This window comes from Phalaenopsis equestris, unplaced genomic scaffold, assembly GCF_001263595.1.
Source record: "Phalaenopsis equestris unplaced genomic scaffold, ASM126359v1 Scaffold000220, whole genome shotgun sequence".
In the NCBI taxonomy this organism is placed as follows: Eukaryota; Viridiplantae; Streptophyta; class Magnoliopsida; order Asparagales; family Orchidaceae; genus Phalaenopsis; species Phalaenopsis equestris.
Window position 1 is genome coordinate 63,204 of NW_018164662.1, and position 20,468 is coordinate 83,671.

Sequence of the window (20,468 nt, forward strand, 5' to 3'; positions counted from 1 at the left end):
AAAAAAAAAAAATCATGCGATAGTATTTTATAAAACACATGATTTGCTTCCACTGCCTCGCCAGGCATGTTGGCACTTCAATCTAAAATGAAGGCTCTGCGGATAGAAAACAAATTGATTTGGAAGATATTCTTGATTGAAAGCATAGACATGAATATATTAGTTTAGAAATGGAAAAATTATCACTGTATTATTACACATTTTAATAGATAGAGAACAGATAAGTTGGAGTCACCCAATAAAACAGAGGAATAGGACTGAGTCGTCCAAATCAATATAATAAAGTGCAAGAAAATAAAAAAATTATTGGTGATGTATTTCTACAAGTTATAAGAGAATAATTAATAAAATGATTATCCAGACAAATGTAGGGCTGTCAAAAAAGCACTTTGTTCGAGAACAGTTTGTGTTCGATTCGTTCGATAACTAAATGAGAACAAATTTTTTTTCGTTCGGTTAGTTAAACGAACCAAACACGAACATTGATGCGTTCGTTCGTGTTCGAATCATTATTGTTCGAAATATAAAATAATTTAAAATAAATTTTAAAATAATCATTATTAGTTCCTCTTCTCTAAATTTGTTCCACTATCCTCTCTTTCACTATAGCAGGAGGATAGGCATCCCATCTTCACAAGTGATGAGAGAAACCCACCAATATTCAAAGCAAGAAACTAACTGCTCTTAGTCTAACTAGCAACATAATCAAAACCTCTTGCTGCGTTGTTTTAATAACCAAAATCTTTCTCAAGAAAAATCAAGCAAGCCTCTCAACAATCAAGTGTACAAATTCAAGGATCATACAGTGCTGAAATAACGAAGTTGACATATGCATATAACTCTCTTTTTCTCTCTTTTGAAGTTTTTTTCTCCAAGATTTTTTTAGTGGTAGATTGTCTTTTCAACTCATTCTTTTGTTTAGGCATTCTTACAAGTATGCTTACCATATACTTTGCTTATGATATTAAACCCTAAGGCAAAACAAAACTGATTACTAGTTAACTGCACTGTACGATTCAAATCATACATTACGAGCAATTCAACTTTGATTGTACCAGCTGTTTGAGATAATCATAGGACTAAATAAAATTGATTTAGAAAACAGAACTGATAATGCAATATTGAGTGTACACTACAATAAGCACAAATTTTGCCTAAATAATGCTTATTGATTTGTGGATTTGGTTGAGCATATCAGGGGTATCGTGAAATACAATATGCATCATACGGTACCACCAATTAATAATTTGAATAATCTCAATGGATATTGATCCTATTAATATATTTTTGAATGAAGACACTGTATGGTACAATGTAGATCAAACTCAACAAAGTTAGATTTATCATTCAAATTGTTGTATTATACAATCTTAACAAACCAATTTTTAAAATTGCACAATTGAGTATTGAGGTGCTTCTCGTCTGTGAGACAAAGCGTAAGCTTTAGAGATATTTTGAAGTATAAGACACAAAAATAGAAAATTGCGTAGAATTAAAAATGAAGGTAAATCAAAATATTAGCATCATAACTAATAAATATATACTGAAGAAAGACAACTTTCTAACATTTGCGCAAGCCACAATATATCATTTAATAAATTTGACAAAATAAAGTACAATGCAAGCATCAACTAAACAAAGTAATGAAAGACATAAAATAAACATAAATATGAAGGCAGAGATAAAAGATAAATTTAACATAATAAATTTCTCTCACTCGTTATCCAACATAGCAAGTTCTTTAGATCCTAATAAAAATATAATAGATAATTAAAAATCTCAACACTCTCATTACTCAAAGACTTTATTGGAATTATAACTATAATGAACAGCTTTCTAATAGGACTTCTTAAGTTGACTCTTAAGTTCTATTATTTCTCCACTTTTTCAATCTCAACTATCCTTTTCATTCTTAATCAGTAATAATCAATAAAAATTAGGAATATTTTTTAAAATTTAAGACAATTTAAAATACTTAAAATTTTTGGATGCCTTTTCTTTTAATCTCTTGATGGCTTATTGTTGATATAGCCCTTTTTTACCTCCATTAAAGAAATCTAAGTTCATCCATAAACCACCCATCTAATAGCATGTATTCATACAGGTGAGAGATCCTTGTCGTGTTCCAAATCCTTTTTCTTGAGATTTCTATAGTTGAATCCCTTGTTATACATGGTATACACCATAGAATTCATATTTAAAATTATCAAGCAATTTCTCCATTTTTTTCAACTTAAATTATATGAGCTCAAGTTGCCCTCACATTCAAATGAAGAACATGCAAGTCTCAATACTTTAAGAGCAAAATGTTGTCGCACTCGAGCGCCTTCACTATTCGGATCCACCATTCAATTATATATTAAGAAAAATAATATAGTTAGAATTTAGAAATATAAAATTCAAAGGGTCATTTCTTATTTTAATGAAAGATTAAAGACAAAAAATTACCTGGAGAATATTTGTTGCAGTTCCTTTACCTTATTATAGCCCAAAAAAAAAATTTATTCTGAAATGTAACAAATTGCATATCAGTAGTTATTCTCTCAGTTAGGTAAGCAATCAATCTATGTATGCAAATAGTATAGCCTCAACTTAATCTCACTACTGGTAGACTTATTCTCAACATATTAAAATTGAGGGATAGAAAATAATCTAAATCTCTTTATAATTGACCTCCTCATCTCTTATGTTATAAGTTACTAACTCCTTGGCCTTGTCCATTGCAATGTAAATAAAGCCCGCAACTGGCTTTTTTCTCTGCATTCATCATCCTCAAAACTTGAACTAGTAATCTTATAGTTATTCATGCATATGTGACAGTAGACGAAACCATTTAATTTAAAATGTTTTTTCTAACTGCTTTCCCCATGGCTTTCCGTACCTCTGCAAAACAAAGTCATTGAATGAAAATGAATATTATCTCCAATAGTTACTTAGCTTCCAACATGATGAGTACAACGTAATAGGTTGCAATAGTAAATCTTGTTGCAACAGCGTGTATATTTAATAACAATACATAGGAATGGTTGTAAATGAATTCTAATATTCTTTGATTTGGTTAGAGCATTTTATGATGGACAAGCTACAAAAATTCTATAAATTTAAGTCTATATAGCATGCAACATAAGGTGTCCAACATAGATATTTTCTCTTCTCTGTTAAACTATTTTCAACTGCTTTATAACTATTAACATTATTTCTCATAACTTGGATCACTAAATACTCTCCAATCTCTTCTATCATTTCATCAAGTATTAAACAGTATACTCTACAACATTGAATTGAGCAATTGCTTTTATAGATTTAAGAAAAAAAATTGTGCCATACGAATTATTTATTAAAATTTTAAACAAACTTCTATCATTTATGTCTAAGCACCAACTAAACATGATTTTCACTTCAATAAGACTTAGTCCTATTAATCTTTTCAATGCATTTATCTGTTCTACCCAGTCACTTTAACAAGCAAATCCTCACATATATGAATAAGGCAACTGTGGAACGAATCATATAGAGATGAAAATGTTTGCACATTAAATGGAGTGAAATTTTAGAACAAAAAATATCTACTAATATACATACAACATTTATATGCCTCTCTAGCAAACTCTAGATATATCTTTCGAATTGCTCTCCATCACCTTTATCATTTTTCGCTTCTACCATATAGTGATCAATGGGATCTCTTACTTCTCTACTCAACATTGGTAGCAAAGATGATAAGGAGTCTCTGACATTGCTCACATTAATAATAAAAGCTGACAACAGCTTATCATCAATTTGTCATTATGTAAGATGCTTCGATTTCATCGACTTGGTTAACTATGATCAAATATCTACTTTTATTACTTCTAGCATTTTGGCAAAGGGTACACGTTCTTGTGCGAGCCTGAGAAGTATCACTTCATTCTAGTAACACCACCTGTAATTACCTTGTTGCATTAATTATACTTCAACTAAATATGCCTTTGTCATCAACTCCAATATCGACTTGAGCACAATGATTCCACGCTGGATCTTTTTTATACCTCATTTTGAGTTTTTCCTCGCCTGACCATTTTTTCCAAGAACCATAGAATAAAAATTTTATGAAGTTAAAAACCGGAAAAATATAAATTTAGAAAAAAAAATTGATCTTTTGATATTGTCACCCATAAAAAGAAAAAATTATGACATGATGACAGAACCAAAGCTGGTAGAGACGATGAATGCATGGAGAAATGGTGCCAGCAATAGCTAAAAGAAGGACAGTGGCAACGACCACCAAAATAAATGAAGGCCATAGCTAGGGCAATGAGGGACAATAGCAGCGACTGCAAGGATACTGGAGAAGTGTACAGAGGGATGATGGCTATGAGCGCAAGAAAAGACGGCAGTGGCTGCTGCAACAATAGACTCAATGACGATTGTTGAGAAGATTGATACGCTTCAGAATCAAAATCAGAGAACAAACCATGATGAAACGCCAAAACATAGGTGAAAGAAACACAAATAAGGGTTGTTCCTACAAAAGCAAAGGAAAGCAAACAAAATACAAAGCTGATCTACTATTCGAGGGTTAGATTGTCTCTCCCGCACCCTAGACGTATCCTAGAAACACCACAAGAAGAAAGAAAATAACAGCCACAACAAAAAATGCCTAAAGAAAACAAACTCTAGCTCCTCCTTTTAATAGAATCTCCCGCATCGTTTGAAAACATTCCGTTCCTCACTTTCCCTTCAAATCTCCTTTAATTTCTCCTCCTTGAGTATGTAATTAAGTCTCTCATGGTCCCCACCTGCTCTCTGTCCTTTCCTACTGTAGCACAGTGTCGCCCCTTTGCTTCTTCGTGTGAATGGGATCGGCCAGGCAGGCTTATGTGAACAGGATCAGCCAGGCGGACGCGGGTCAATGCTTTTTCTTTCGATCGGTCCAATTGCAGTGGCGGGCATAACACTAATTCCCTCCTAAAGAAGTACCTTGTCCTCAAGGTGGAAAAATGAAAACTGCTTGTGGATCACCTCGTAAAACTCTCATATCGCATCATAGTCCGACAGTCCTTTCCACTTAATCAATACCTCTTTTGCTCCCCCTGCTCCTCGGCAAACTCCTTCATTCTCTAACGGCTCCAGAATCACTTCCAAATCCTTCGTCGGTGTCGGTCGTAGTGTTGACGAGGGTGTATGATCTCCAATCGTGTGTCTCAGTTGAGATACATGGAAAACCAGGTGTAGTGCAAAGAATGGAGGTAACTTCAAACAGTAGGCCACTGTCTCAATGCATTTCATCATCTCATAAAGCCCAAAGTATTGCAGTGACAGTTTCTTGCTTCTTCTCCTGGCCAATATCTTATGTTGGTAGGGCCTCACTTTGAAGTAGACCATGTCTCCCAGATGATTGTTCAGATCTGATAGTAACTTGGCTCTTATTTTCCTCAGCTGCTCATCCCTTTCGCTCTCCTGTCTCAAAACTTCCCAATCTAGGACCAAGGGTATCCATAAGGCCGTCAATTGAGGTTCCTTCACTTTTTCTCGACAGTGTGTCAACTACCATATTCTTCAATGCTGGTCAGTACTGAATCTCTAAATCATAGCTCAGTATATTGGATAGCCATCTCTGATACACCTCAGTCACCATCCGTTGGATTCATTATGATTTAGTGATATTCTAACTTAAGATCAAGTTTTGAGAACATAACTGCCCCATAAAGCTCATCCAGTAGCTCATCAATCATAGGAATAAGAAACTTGTCCAATATCATCTCTTTGTTCAAATCTCCAACTACTATCTTTTTTCTTCACCAACAGGACAAGACTGAAAAAAGTGCTCACACTAGGCCTGATAATCCCAGCGTCGAGCATCTCTCATATCGAATTTTATATCTCATCCTTCTAAATCTGAGGGTACCTGTATGGTCTAACCCTGATGGGAGAAATACCTTCCTTTAATGTAATGGCGTGTTCGTGGTCCCTCGGAGGAGGTAGCCCATCTGATTGTTGGAAGACATCTGCAAACTACTGTTGGACCCTTTCCGAAAACTCTGTCAACTTTGAATCTCGAACTTCCTCAACGCTCTGCAACTTCACCAAGTAGTCTAGTCCTACTCCCAGAAGTGATTTAACCATGGTTTTAAGAGACAATGGTTTTGCATAAACCGGCATCTCCTCTCAGCATCACCTTCTTACCCGCCACTTGGAACTCCATCATCAAGGACTTCGAATCAACCTTCATCTCCCCCAATGTTCGCAACCACTTCATCCATAAAATCACATTTGTGCTGCCTAAATCTAAAGAAGGAAGTTTTCCACCACCTATAGACCGTATAGTGTCAAAATCAACCCCTTACAGATTCCCCAACTTTTCTCCACTTCCCTGTCCACATCATTACGTCGAAACTCTTTATAGTCACCAGCTCCAACCCTAGCTTCTCCATGACCTAATTTGAGATGAAGTTATGTGTGACCCCGCTATCTACCAACACCACATTCTGATTTTCCCTGATCCACTCCCACACTTTCATGGTGTAACTTGGGGTGAATCTCACCACTGAATTAAGGGACACCTTCGCCACATCCAAATGCAGATGCTTCTCCTCCATCGCTTCCTCTTCTGATTCCTTACTTTCTATATCCTCATCCTAAACTAAAGAAACCTGAAGGGTGTGCTCCTTGCAATGATGTCCTAGGGCGTTTTTCTCATCACAGCGGTAATACAACCATTTTGCTCTTTTACCCGACACTTTTGCATCTGTGAGGCGCTTAAAACAACACCCCCGAGATGGGCTCCTATATTTTTCTCCTTTGGCGTCTCTTTCTGAAATGACACTGTCTGGATGCTCGATGTCGTGGCTGTCAAAGTGCCCTTGTAGAATCTTCCGGTGTTGCCACCTTTACTGGTCTTCTTCACCTGTTTATTATTCTCATCATCTGGGAGAGCTCCATCATCTCCCTCAATCCTGGTAGTCTCAAGAGGCAATGATTGCTCGAATGTCGAGGTATAGGCCCTTCAAGAAGTTTCCTTCAAGTCATGCTGCAAAAACCCTTATCAACCTCCTTAACGAGAGCTCGAACTTCTCTCGGTATTCCATAATTGTCCCCTCCTGAGTCAAAGCAAAGTATTGCTCCTGTAGGTCTTCTTCTTGAATGGCTCGAAAATACTCCAACAAGTAATTCTTAAACTTCTCCAATGTGTGCATCAGATACCTTGCCTCCATCTACTGGAACCATGCTAGAACCTTTCCCTCCAAACATAATCCCGCTGTCATGAGCTCTCTTCCTCAGTTAACCCATTGATTGCAAAGAATCGCTCCGCACGATACACACATATATGTGCATCCTCCCATTCAAAGATTGGCATCTTAAATTTTCTTACCCTTACATCTCTACCCCAACCTCCTCTTCCTCCAGTATTTCCCCCCATGTATCTAGGATGGAAAGCTCTCCTTCGATCATAGGCATATCCCACTATCGATTGTTTTCTTCCTCCATCATGCTCTTGCATGCTCCTTACACCATCCCTCCAATTTTCAACCCATCCCACTCTATTGGAATTCTCCACTCCCCATCCTCTTGATGTCTTTTCGCATGATCTCCTTTCCTTTAACCTGTCTCCAAGGATTCCTTGATTAACCCTTAGTTCGGGTTTGCAACTAGAGCAATTGGTACAGCCTTAGGCTGCATCTCCATGAGTCTTTTCATCATCTCCCGCATTTCTCCTATGCTCTCAAATTCATTCTTCATTTGGCTTTCAAGGAAAGAAAATCTATCCTCCATGATAGCAAACCTCTCTTCTATTTCTAATTTGATTTGCCCGACCTCTACTTATAGCATATACACTTTCTTTGTTGTCATTCCACCAAGATCTATGCACTGATACCAATTAGATAAACTTTGAAATCAAAATCAACAGACAAACCATGATGAAATGACAATAGATAGGTGAAAGAAACACAAATAAGGGTTGCTCTTACAAAGGAAAACAATCAAGATACAAAGTTGGTCTACTATTCGAGAGATAGATCGTCTCTCTCACACCCTAAACGGCCCTGGGAACACAACAAGAAGAAAGAAAATAGCAGCCACAAAACAGCCACAAAAAAACATGTCAAAACAAACCCTAGTTCCTCCCTTTAATAGAATCCTTCCACAAACCTCCCTTCCCTACTTTCCCTCCAAACCTCCCTTCCCTACTTTCCCTCCAAACCTCTCTTAATTTCTCCTTTTTTAAGTATGTAAATAAACCTCTCGTGAACGTCCCCACCTGCTCTGTCCTTTTTTGCCGCAGCACAGTGCTGCCCCTTTGCTTCTTCATGCAAACAGTATCGGCAAGGCGGGTGTGGGGTTTTGGGTTTCGACCGGTCCAGTGGGGATGGTGGTAAGAAAGACTTTACAACGTTAGAGTAAGATGGCGATGGCATCGGAGTGGTGGTGGCTATTTAAGAGAAAGGAGATTATTTCCTTCATTGTGGCGGGTAGACGGAGAATGACTGTGCAGATTGGAGAGTGCATGAGGCGTGAGTGCATGTAGGGTTAAGTTACAGAAATTTGCATACACCTCACTATCCGTGACGTGATGTGTCTCGATAGTGGTGTGGTCTACACCTTACCATCAATTAATGAGGTGTCAGCCTCATAGTAATTTCAAGAGAAAAGCATTGAGTTGATCATTTGCTCAATTTTTAACAGGGTGACAAAGTCGCATTATTCATGAAACTTTGAAATTGATGCAGATCATAAAATCTAATAAGTTTTAAAAATTTTGATATTGAATGATTGTATAGCACTATCAAAATAGTTCAGTGCGACTAGTTCTAAGTTTCTTACAATTGTTTAATGCTACACTTATTAACATTTGATCATCTTGTGTTTGCTTGCCATTGTGGCATTGTGAATGCCTGTATATTATAATAATACAAAAATCAAAAATAAAATAAATTTATCTCGCAATTTTAAGATTTGATCTTGAGTTCACATAGACTAAAAAATATAAATGGTCAAGAATGTCCTTTTACAAATAATGTGCCCTTTCACCTCTACCTGAAATACATAAGCTTATAGTTAACACAAAAATAATTTAATAATATTAGCTTACACTGAATTATGTTTGGAATCATCAAAATATTCAATACAAGCTTACGCTTATGAAAATAACACATACAACAATCCAACTAAAATCATACCCGACACTAATGTCAAAGCTATCCAAGAGCCTAATTATTAATATTTAACTATATGGATCTCAATGCTTAAAGGTCGTATCCACCAATTCATCACACCTAATTGCAAAATGATCTAGCATGAATCTAAGACTTAAGGCATCTCACTTCTTAAACCTTCAATAGATCAAATGGAAAAAAATATCCCTCATAAGGAAAAAATTTCCATCCAACATGGATCATGAAGATGAAGTTATCAACTGTGTTTACCATTGTTATAATTGACTCATAATTAGCTAACTAAGGCAAGGGACAGATTTGTAATTCCATAGTAGATAACTTCATAAATAGATAGATGAGGGAAGCTTCTATGGAAGCTTCTACGGTCTACTTGGGAGGCCTCATAAATAGATGAGGGAGGCTTGTAGAGAAGGAAGAAAGGTTACTACAAGGACGAAGACAGAAATCAGATCAAGAAGACCAAGAAGAGGAAGGAAATCAGTCCAAGAAAAAGAAGAAGGGAAGAGGCTTCAAGAAATGAGGGAGGAGTCTTAGATCTTGTATCGAGATAGTTTTGAGGGAGGATCTAGAGGAGTGTTCATTCCTTAATGTGAAAAGCCTCTGTCCGGTAAGGGGCTTCGAACGTCCAGCCTTGCAAGTGTTCCTTTGGCTGTTCAAGAACTGCAGAAGAAAGACTTAGGCCTACAGTTCAGAAAGCGAACAGCAAACGTCCCCTGGCTATAGGTATTCAGCCAACAAGGACCTGTGGCATCCATATCTTCCGCATGCAGCTTACAGGTGAAGTTCCGCACATCAGTGAACTTCGACACTTCAGATTCTTGGTTGCAGGGTCTTCTGCAGTCCATGCTCTTGGGCTGAAGGTATTCGGCTACAGGCAGGTGGTTCTTTCGGCACCTTTCAAAGAACAGCTCAGTGCAGGTGGTATTCGGTCTTCAGCCAGCAGGCTCTTCTATTCCTTCGACTATTTTGGCAAAGGGAGTCCGGTACAGCAAGAAGGGATTCGGTGGTCCAAGTTTTCTAGGCTACGAAATCTTTGGTTCTTGGAACCGCGACAGAGGTGTTCACTTCTTGCAGGAACGGTAGAGGGTGAACTGCAGCCCACGAGAAATATAAGTTCAGCATTCCTTTCATTCGGCTGCAGCAAGGTGCTTTGGTGATATGTGTTCGGCAGGGCGAGTTCACAACAATTGGCGCCGTCTGTGGGAATTCCAGCCAAGATAATGGCAACCGCCAAATTCGACATCGAGAAATTCACCTGGAAGAACGACTTCGGCCTATGAAGAGTGAAGATGAAAGCTTTGTTGATGCAGCAAAGCATTGCAGAAGCCTTGCAAAGCCCGGCAGCATTGCCAGCCGACATGACCGAGAAAGAAAAGAACGGGATTCTGGACAGGGCTCATAGCTTGATAATCTTGAGCCTTTGCGAAAAAAGTTCTGAGGGAAGTTTCGAGGTAGACGACGGCTTAAGCGCTTTGGGCCAAACTCGAACTACTCTATATGACGAAATCTCTAGCTAACAGGCTCTTCTTAAAGCAACGCCTATATACCTTCAAAATGCACGAAGACTAATTAGTTTCAGAGCAGATTGACGAGTTCAACAAGATCATTGATGATCTTGAAAACATCGGCGTCAAGATGGATGACGAGGACAAGGCACTGCTGTTGTTGAACTCCATTCCTAAGAGCTACGAGCATTTCAAAAATGCGATGCTCTATGGAAGGGCGCAAACCATTTCTCTGGAAGAGGTTCAAGCGCTGATTAGAGTCAATAAGGTGTTCGGCGGGGCGAGTTCACAACTACCATCATTTCTAATAAAATACTAATATAGTCTTCACATTAACAACCATAAATTCCTTCCACTCATCCTCCCCTTCAAGTAAATTTTAAAGCAATTTTGAAACTTTTGCTAATCATTTAAGTTTCTAAAGCTTCTTCAGAAATAATTGGTTGTGCTATTCTTTCCAAAGATCCAATTTCACCTGTCACCAATTCTTTGGTTGTGTGCACAAGAAGTGATCATTATAAGCAACATACCTTAAGAGTTCTACAGAATTAGAACCACTTCTAGGATGCAAAAATTGGTGTCATCTATCGGCAAATATTTCACCTGCTAACTAATTACAATTTGTAATGAATCAAAATCGATGCACTAAGTACTCCAAACCTAAATATCTAATAAGCTCATGGAAAATCAATCGAAAATCAAAAGGACAAAGATAAACGCATTATATTCTATCAAAGATTAAATGAGGAATTCATCATCAAATAATGATCTAGCCAAGATTAAACTGTCTCCTGGGAAGTAAGTGGCTACCAACAGTATTTTTGCACCATCTCTTGAAGATCGCATTTAACATCTAAGCCACAGAGTGAAATTCTTCATTTTCTTTATAAATATCATTAGCAAGGGACGCCCCATCTCAACACCAATGGACCCTTGCATTCATCCTAACCCAACATACCTTGAGGATCAATTGTGGAATCAGATCTCATCGAGAAGGGTGATAAATAAAAATTAACAGATGACGAGTATTTAAGATTAAAGCTTTCATTTCTTTAAAAAATTTTAAAACCATTATAAATATAGTATTAAATTAAAATTAAAGTTCATATTAAATAATTACTAAGTGTTTAAGTTTATGGGGCAAATTTTTTTTGTGTAATATATGATAATAGGGAGTTTATTAAAAATCTAGAGATGGCCAGTGCCTCCCCTAGCCACCATTTGGCTCCACCCCTATTGAGGATCATCATTTCAATGACACTTATGTAGCTTCCTTTGCAATTGCTATAAACAAGTTTCTTCTTGCAATCAGTAGCTTGACTTATCCACCTCCTATAAGGCTATTAATGGTTTGAACTTTAGCAATTATAACCCTAAATCAAGAAAGGTTCATAGCCTTTTAATCCAATATCGATTCAAGTCAAATTTTGTTTTTGGTTGGCTCAATCAAATTGCAATTCAAGCCAAGCAGTTTTCAGCCTCTTAATGAAAATTCTTAAATTAATGCCCACTCGCCCACCAACCCATTGATGAATCCATATATATATATATATTGAGAAAGCTCAAGGGCTAATATATTAAAAAGAAAGAATGATACAAATAGATTGTGTGAGAGGGCCCAAGCATGCACCCTACCCACACGAAAAACACCACATGCAAATGGTTCCAAAAAAAAAAAAGAAAATACAGAAAAATACATAAGAGCCCAAAAAAACAAAAAATGCCAAAACACATAGTATCAAGTAGCTAGAGAGCTACCCAATTTTGTCCTACCTCTGCCTCTAGTTCTAGGAAAGAAGTCAGCTAACAAATTGGTAAGGTGAGTGTCATTACCAGTAGTAACCAATGTATCGTTCAATAAGTTCCTAAGCTCGAGTCGGCCTCCATTCTTCTTCCTCTTGAAATAGATCTGACATTCCTCATCCGAAGACTGACTCACCTGATCAGTGGATTAATCTAAAGCGTGTCGGACATGTGTAGGTTGTTGAACATGGTTGTTGAACATTAGTTGTTGAACATTAGAAACAACTACTTTTTGTATCAGCTAATCTTTTATTGGATCAAAGGAACACTCTCGTGTGTCTTGGCATGTAAGTGAGTCTCCTTCAATAACAGTGAGTGGTATAGAAACGTTTGAATCTATACTTATAGTATGGGGAGATACTTCATGGAACTCCAAAGTACCATGCTCCAAACAAGCAGTTGGGATAGATTGTTCAAGAGTAAGAGCATCCATGGGTAGAATGGGTTGGGTATGGTGTTCTTCATCAGGAACTGCGGTGTTGGAAGGAGGGTCGAGCTGCACCTTCTCAACAGGGATGATAGATGGCAAGACGTCAACCCCTAATCCAGTATGAAAAGATTTTTGAACAGGTTATTGATCTTTAGCAATATCCAGCCTTAAATGAGTATGCAATAGATAGCAGATGGTAGAATTGTGGCCAAACATACTAAAATGAGAGCAATAAGGAGGGAGTGATTCTATTTCAATATTTTGCCAATACCAGTTGTGAGTGATTTCAATCCATATCTCATCCGAAGCTGGTTGAGTGATATCTCTCTCAACTAACACACAAACCACAAAGGGTTTGGTGACAGCTAGAGTATGACTATCAACTTTTAGAGACTTACCGTAAGCAGTTGCTAAGGAGTAGAGAATTTTCAAGTTAAACAGCTGTAGTTTTAACTCCAGAAACTTTATCCAAACATGAATGATAGGGGACTCCGCTTTTGGATCAAAATCGATAGTTCACTTCAGAATTTTCATAAACTGGTTCTCTCTCTATAACTTTACGAGAAAAAATATGAGTGTAATCCGCATCGTGAGATAATTGAATAAGTATATGTTTGTCATCAAGTAAGCCAATATTCCAACTGCACAATAGCTTCATAGCATCAAAATCTTTCTGAATGATCTCAAGTTTTAGGTGATCATAAAGAAATTTCCCCACTATAATAAAACGCCAAGAAGACACAAGAGTACTGATTTCAACCTCAGTGAGAATAAGAGCAGACTTCCAATTTTTCTACCAAATTTTTTAATGAAAGTGTGATCCCACCGCCTTCAAGAGCCTCATGGAAGAATTGTGGAACATTGCAGGACTCACCGATACCAAAACCAGACTCTGAACCTAAAAGAGGGGCACGAGCAGGAATAGAAAGTCGTCGGTAAGGGTAGTTGCATAAGAACGGAGCATCAAGGCCATCTCCACTGACAAGATGGCCACGATCAGAAAAGAGCGGCTGCCAAATCACAAGGAGTTTGCGAGCAGACTTTGGACCGTCGCGTCGTCTGGAGCGAGCGAGGTGACGTCTGCGAAGGAGAGAAATGTCGTCGACTATGGGAGAAGGAGATAATGTCATCGTCTATGGGAGTCAGACATCGTCGGCTGGAGCGATCATCGTCGACTATGGGAGACAACTGCGAGAGATCGACTTCGACTGGAGAGACGACAACGAGCAAGCTGCACGTACGCGAATATATATATATATATATATATACATATATATATATATATACATATATATAACTAATGAAGCATATATAGATTCATCACATCTAACTATATACATAAGCACATGTGTACATGCATTCATACATATAAATACATAATTGTTGATCCATTCACAAACAAGGTCGATCCCAAAATTAGACTAAATTAAATATCGATTTGAACTAGGTTTGGCTCATTATTTGATTGATGGAAAACTTGATCTGAATTCACTATGTTCCCATTTGAGGCTTCTAAGTACAAGTAGAAGTTTCCAAAGAGAGTAGATAGTCTCAAGTGGTTTCACTGATAAGTGTATCACAATTCAATCCAAGGGATTGAAATTTGGATTTATGTCGGGCGAGTTACCATGGAAGCTATACAATTATTACAGTTATTACATTTATTAAGAGGTTTGATGGAGAAGTACAAAAAGAATAAGAAGGATCTACATAGCATTTCTATTGATTTAGAAAAAGCTTACAATAAGGTTCCAAGTGATGTTTTTTTGGAGAGTTTTAGAGAAGAAAGGTATTAATATGACTTATATTCAAGTCATTTAAGATATGTATACTAGAGTTGTTGTGTTTGAACAGGTGGATTGGCCAAGTATTTTTCTATTTCACTTGGATTACATCAGGGATCAGCATTAAGCCCGTCTCCTTTTGCTTTGTTATGGTTTCTCTTACTGGACATTTATAGGAGGATGTATCTTGGTGTACACTTTTCACTGATGATCTCCTTCTTGTGGATAAGACTAGAGAAAGAGTTCAGGAACAACTTCAATTATGGAGGTCTACATTGGAGACTAAAGGCCTTCGTTTGAGTAAAACTAAAACTGAATACATGGAATGCAATTTTAGTAGTCGTAGTAGCCCTAGTGGCTGAGTTGTAACTATGGGTGATCAAATCATTGCAAGGTGTGTACATTTTAGATATTTCAGGTCTATTGTTCAAAGTAACGGGGATGTAGATGAGGTTGTTATTAGTAGAATTCAAGTTGGTTGGTTAAAGTGGAGGAATGCATAGGTCCTACTGTGTTTTTGAAAAGTACCGCTTAGACTGAAAGGAAAGTTTTATCTGATGGTGGTGAGACCTGCAATGATCTGTGATGCAGAATGTTGGCCTTTAAAAGAGAAAGCATAAAACGAAGTTAAGCATTGCTGAGATGAGAATGCATAGGTGGATGAGTGGCTTGACACTTAGAGACAATGCAAAATGAATATATCCGTGATAAGATTGGTGTAGCTCCAGTGGCGGATATGACCAGAGAGAGTCTTGTTACATGGTTTGGTCACATTAAATGTGGTCATCTGATCATCTGGTTAGAAAGTAAATGTTTTAGATGCGAGTTTTGTGAAGGAAAGCAGAGGTAGACCTAAAAAGACTTGGGCATGTTGTATTAAATTATCTTATTTTATTTGAATTAAATGAAACAATGACACTCAATAGGATGCAATGGAGAAAAAGGATTCATGTAGCCAACCAAATTTAGTGGGATAAAAGCTTGTTGTTGTTGTTGTTGTACATAATTTCCCAAGTAACCCGTTAGGCAAATTAAGTGGAGTTGATCATCAATTATATACAAATAAAACCATACACCACATTGCAGGCTATCACACCTCATGAAATGTAAGAATTCAGCTGAAAAGGTAAAAGCAGTTACATTGACATGTAACAAGTTAATTCGTAAAAGCAGCTTTTCTTAAGAAGCCAGCACACTCTAGTTGACTAATAAAAAGAGGCAAAACTGATCATTTAAAATTGAACTATTTGAGCTTTCTAGGTGCATATCAATACGGTAACCTTCCAGGCAAACGTAAACAGAAAATAAAGCAATAGCAAAAGAAGAATCGCATTTTCGAAAGGGACAAACCCTAGCAAAAAAAATGATTCATGTAATTGCTAGCATAAACATATAATTGAGTATTAATATGGTGTATCAAAGACATGAGGTTACTGTCAATACGGAGATTGATATATGTAGCCATATCAGTTTATAGAATAGGACATTTTTGTAATTTCCCACATCTACCACACAATGGAGAACAAAACCATTGCTCTTGTTCTTTATTTTAATTTAAAAGTAAGTGTGAACATTAAGCCAAAAAGAACACAATTATCTATATCATGATGCACTTCATACCCTGAAGCCAAGAAAAACCAATACCCCAGTGTGCTATTTTCTGAAGCCTGCTTACAAGTTGGAGCGCTTAATCCATCAGGCATGCTCCAATGAGTGATGCAATTTAGGAGTCCTCCGCCGAAATAATGGTTCTAAACGCGAAGATGTAACAGCACTCATCCATCTTTTAGCTTCATACATTTCATTCCAAGCTTGAACTATCTCATCAATCTTGAACCCCAGACCTTAAACACAACGAAGGTAAAGTTTCAGCAAAGTGGCAAAAGCCTTTTCGATTCAAACTCAGACATAAGGAAGCGAAATAAGATATCAATAGTAATTTATTATAAATCTAATAAAAAAATGGGGAATCTTCATATAAAACCTATGGTTAGTTAATACCATGTCGTCTGAGTACTTTCAAAAAAATGAGTAGATGACTGCTATGTCTATGTACATTACTATTAGATCATTTTATATGATTTTCTTATCAACAGTAAGTAATTTGCAGAATTAAACCACAGTCGTAAGTTATACTTTATAACCTAATATCAACATAAGCTATATCAGGAAAAGTGAAACAAATATAAATATGACATAATCTTTAAAAAATCACTTAAATAACTCTAATTCCCATTGATAAATGGCCTTCTGAAAAAAAATAAATAAATAAAAGCTCATATTTTTTTGCCGCAAAAATCAAGTCATGATAAAAGCTTTGACATTCCAGGCTTGTCATGGGAATTGAAGTGACAATCTGGCTTTCCCTCGTCGGGCTGGTATAAACAGAATAAAAATGAGAGTTGGAAGTGAGGATAGGATCATAGCATGTCAAAAGCTAATGGATTGCCATACTAATTGACATGGTGAGTTAGCAGCTAGTAATGAAGATTCCAAACTAAATTCAGAAAGGAGTATTTAGGAAAAGGCAGAAAGCAGTCAAAGTATTATAATCAAGTGATTTCAAAATTGCTCTACATAAGCATACGATTAAAACTTATGTAATATTTTTAATCTTTCTCCTGCATGAATTAGGATAGAGTCCCAGAATTTGTTACAAGAAAAAAAAAAACTAAATTAATTTGTTTACAAACTACAGTGAAAGATCATTAATAAGCTCTACACCAGATTTTCAGAAACATTAAAAGCTTATTTGGAAGTATAAACATGCAGAGCTTATTGCACTTCATTTTACAGTCTTAAAATCAATCAAAAAAAATCCATGAAATCAGCTTTATTAAACGACATGAACAAACATTTCTCATCAGTGGACAAGTTGCACGTTATCTTCAATAGCTTAATTGGCACACTTTCACTAGAGAGATATAAGCCAGTGATGTTGCATATATTAAATCTTTGTAGGTTTATATTGATAGCCTACATCACGGCCAGAATATATCCTCAACAAAATAATCTTCTATTGATTCTATACATGGAAAAAAAACAATCTGAAAGCAAGAACATGAACAGCCATTTCTTTACCTTCTAGGGTGGTTTCATTGGCACAATGGTTTTTTATCATAACAGCAACATCTGTTGAAGAGGCCCCTGCAAGCTTGAATTTTTCAATAGCAGCCATCAAACATTCCTCCCATGTTGGAAGTTTTAGTTTGAATTCCACAATTGACCGTTCATACAGAATTCTGCCCCCGTGTATATTCAGTTGAGACCTCATGTTTGAGGAGATCTCTGCCATGTCATCAGTTGATAATTGCTTGAAAAATCGTTCAAGGCCCAATTTCTCCAATATCACCTTCTCTTTGTTGGGTTTTAACCTATCCTTCCGTCGCTGCTCCTCCATCTCTTCCCATACCTCTGTGCCCCTCTCCATATTGTCCTCGGCATTGTTAAAAAGCAGTAATACCTCTTTCGAAGGCCAGCTGTCCAAATCTATCATGTTTCCAACTGCAAAGTACCAAGTGAGTTTTGCTTGCTCAAATTGCTGAAGTGCAAGACCAAGGAAACCTTCATAAAAGTCTGGTTTTATCTTCATAGCTTCTTCATAACTTGATTCAGCTTTCTTGTACTCTCCCTTAGCCCATTCATATGCAGATTTGACCTTTTCCAATGCCGCATCTTTTGAATCATTTTCAGTTAAGAATAATCGCTTCCTTGCTCGAGACATATGAACATTGCCCAAGTTAAACAATGCCAGAGCTGCCATCTCCTGAAATTTCGCTAAAGCAACTTCAAAGACTTCCATGGCTTCTTCACTCGTAACAGTATCCTCTATTGCTTCAGCGTAGAGTTTCATTCCGAGCTGATGAAGGTCCAAATATGCATCGGAATCGATACCAACATGGTTCTTAAACAACTGAGCAAATTCCATAAGCAGGAATTACCTTGTTCCTCAGCATTTCCTAAACTCCCGTTACTGTGAACTCCATTAAAGTTTTTCTCAGAAACTATCATTTCACCATTTTTATTGCCATCATCAAATAAAGGCTCATGCTCTGGTTTAACTTCATTGACATAAAGCCTAAGTGAACCTTGTGGATCTGCAGACTCTTCTGCCCACCTTAGTTCCTCGGATGTAGTTATTGTGACTAAATCACCTTCCTTGTCCTTATATTTGATGAGAACTGCCTTTAAGCTTGGAAACCTGTTCCGGACAATCTCTCTCAACTGTGATATGCTACAGCTGCCAGGCATCTGAGCAAACCTTATATCCTCTCCAAATATTAATTTCACTGTCTTCAAAGGTTCTTCTTTAACAACAATAGGCTTCTCTGCTACAGGTTCTACTGAAATAGGCTTCTCCAAAAGGGCCTTCTCCACCACAACCACCTTATCTACGGTTTTGTTGCTTTTCTTCTTTTTGTGCTTCTGCCTGGGCGGTGTAATCTCAGTGGGAGAAATGACTTCCTTTTCGTTCAACTGGATCCCTTTTACTTCAATTGCTTTCTTAACTTTGTCGGAGACCTCCAAGGCCGTGAGATTGTTTGGCTCCAAACTCAAGACAGTATCAACATCTTTGTACGCCAATTCCAACCTGTTCAAGGCTTCAAAGCACCTAGCCCTCTTCAGCAGGGCCTTCGTATATTTTGGGGAGACCTCGAGCGCCAAGTTACATTCATGGATGGCTTTGTGGTACTCCTCCGGCCCCATCTGCATATAACAAGCAGCTAAATTGCTGTGGAGGTAAGCAACGTCTACATGGTTCTTAGGAAGAAGCTTGATGGCTTTCTCATACTTCACCAAAGCACCATCATAGTCCCTTTTTTGAAATAGCTTATTTCCTTCTTCCTTCATATCATTAGCCATGTCCATAAAGATTGTCGTGTCCTCATCAAACGCCTTTGGGTTGTGCAAGGCAGACCTACTTCTCTTGGGATTTTCATCATTAGACTTGATGCTTGACGATTTTTTCTTCTTTTTTGCTGTAGGCTTACCCATTTCTGAATCAGAAACAGACTAAAAAAATCCTCGATTAAGAATAAAACTCGATTTTCAGGAATCAGAACAGACGTTTATCCCAACCTGGTCGGATGAGCTAGAAAAGCACCGTCTCCGCGTCAAAAATCACAAAACAAGTAATCGAATGTAACATAAATGCTTCCGCAAATCAATCAAAGAAGAGGACGAAACATCGCAACGGGAGACAACCTGAGATGTCAAAAAATAACTGGCGCCTTCCTTCCTTCCAATTCCCAACTTTCTGATATCTGACGAAAGCGTGGTGGCAGAAAAAAACAAATAAATCTGGCAAAACTGAGATATCTTTCAACGGAAGGAATGCACCGCCCACGCAAAGTTCAGAAAGTTTCCCCTCATCTCCATTTCCGACCTCGCGTCTCGATCGAAATTCGAAGGTCGGATCCTTCCGAATATATGCGAGGTGATCGCACGATAGCATTTTGCATTTTTCGGCACTTGGCATACACGGCAACTCGGATACACCCTTGCAAATTCCCTCCCCCATAATTTTGCCAACTGGATCTCTCGCTATAATTTGACACCTGTCGAATGGCAATTGAAAGCAATTAGTGCGGCGAGTTCTTCTAATGTGGGCGATTTACCACAATTGACTCCATGAATCTGGCGTTAAATAACTTCAAAAAAAATGACAGGTTTTGTAGTTTACTGTTAGTTAAATTTAGTTGTAGTTTAATTGAATATGCCTTATCTACTCTATTAAGATTACATGATTAAATTTTATTATAATTTATTAATAATTATTTAGAATATATTA

The 20,468-nt window shown here is 37.4% G+C and overlaps 1 protein-coding gene across 1 annotated transcript; it reads right to left on the reverse strand.

Moving 5' to 3' along the window:
- Window positions 1-16,059: 16,059 nt before the first annotated feature.
- On the reverse strand, window positions 16,060-20,170 carry LOC110023158 (HSP-interacting protein-like). Its single transcript, XM_020722429.1, is given in 4 exon segments — window positions 16,060-16,521; window positions 17,759-18,610; window positions 18,613-19,690; window positions 19,757-20,170. Coding segments are annotated over 3 exon segments (2,061 nt in total). The 5' UTR covers window positions 19,673-19,690; window positions 19,757-20,170; the 3' UTR covers window positions 16,060-16,372.
- Window positions 20,171-20,468: the final 298 nt, after the last annotated feature.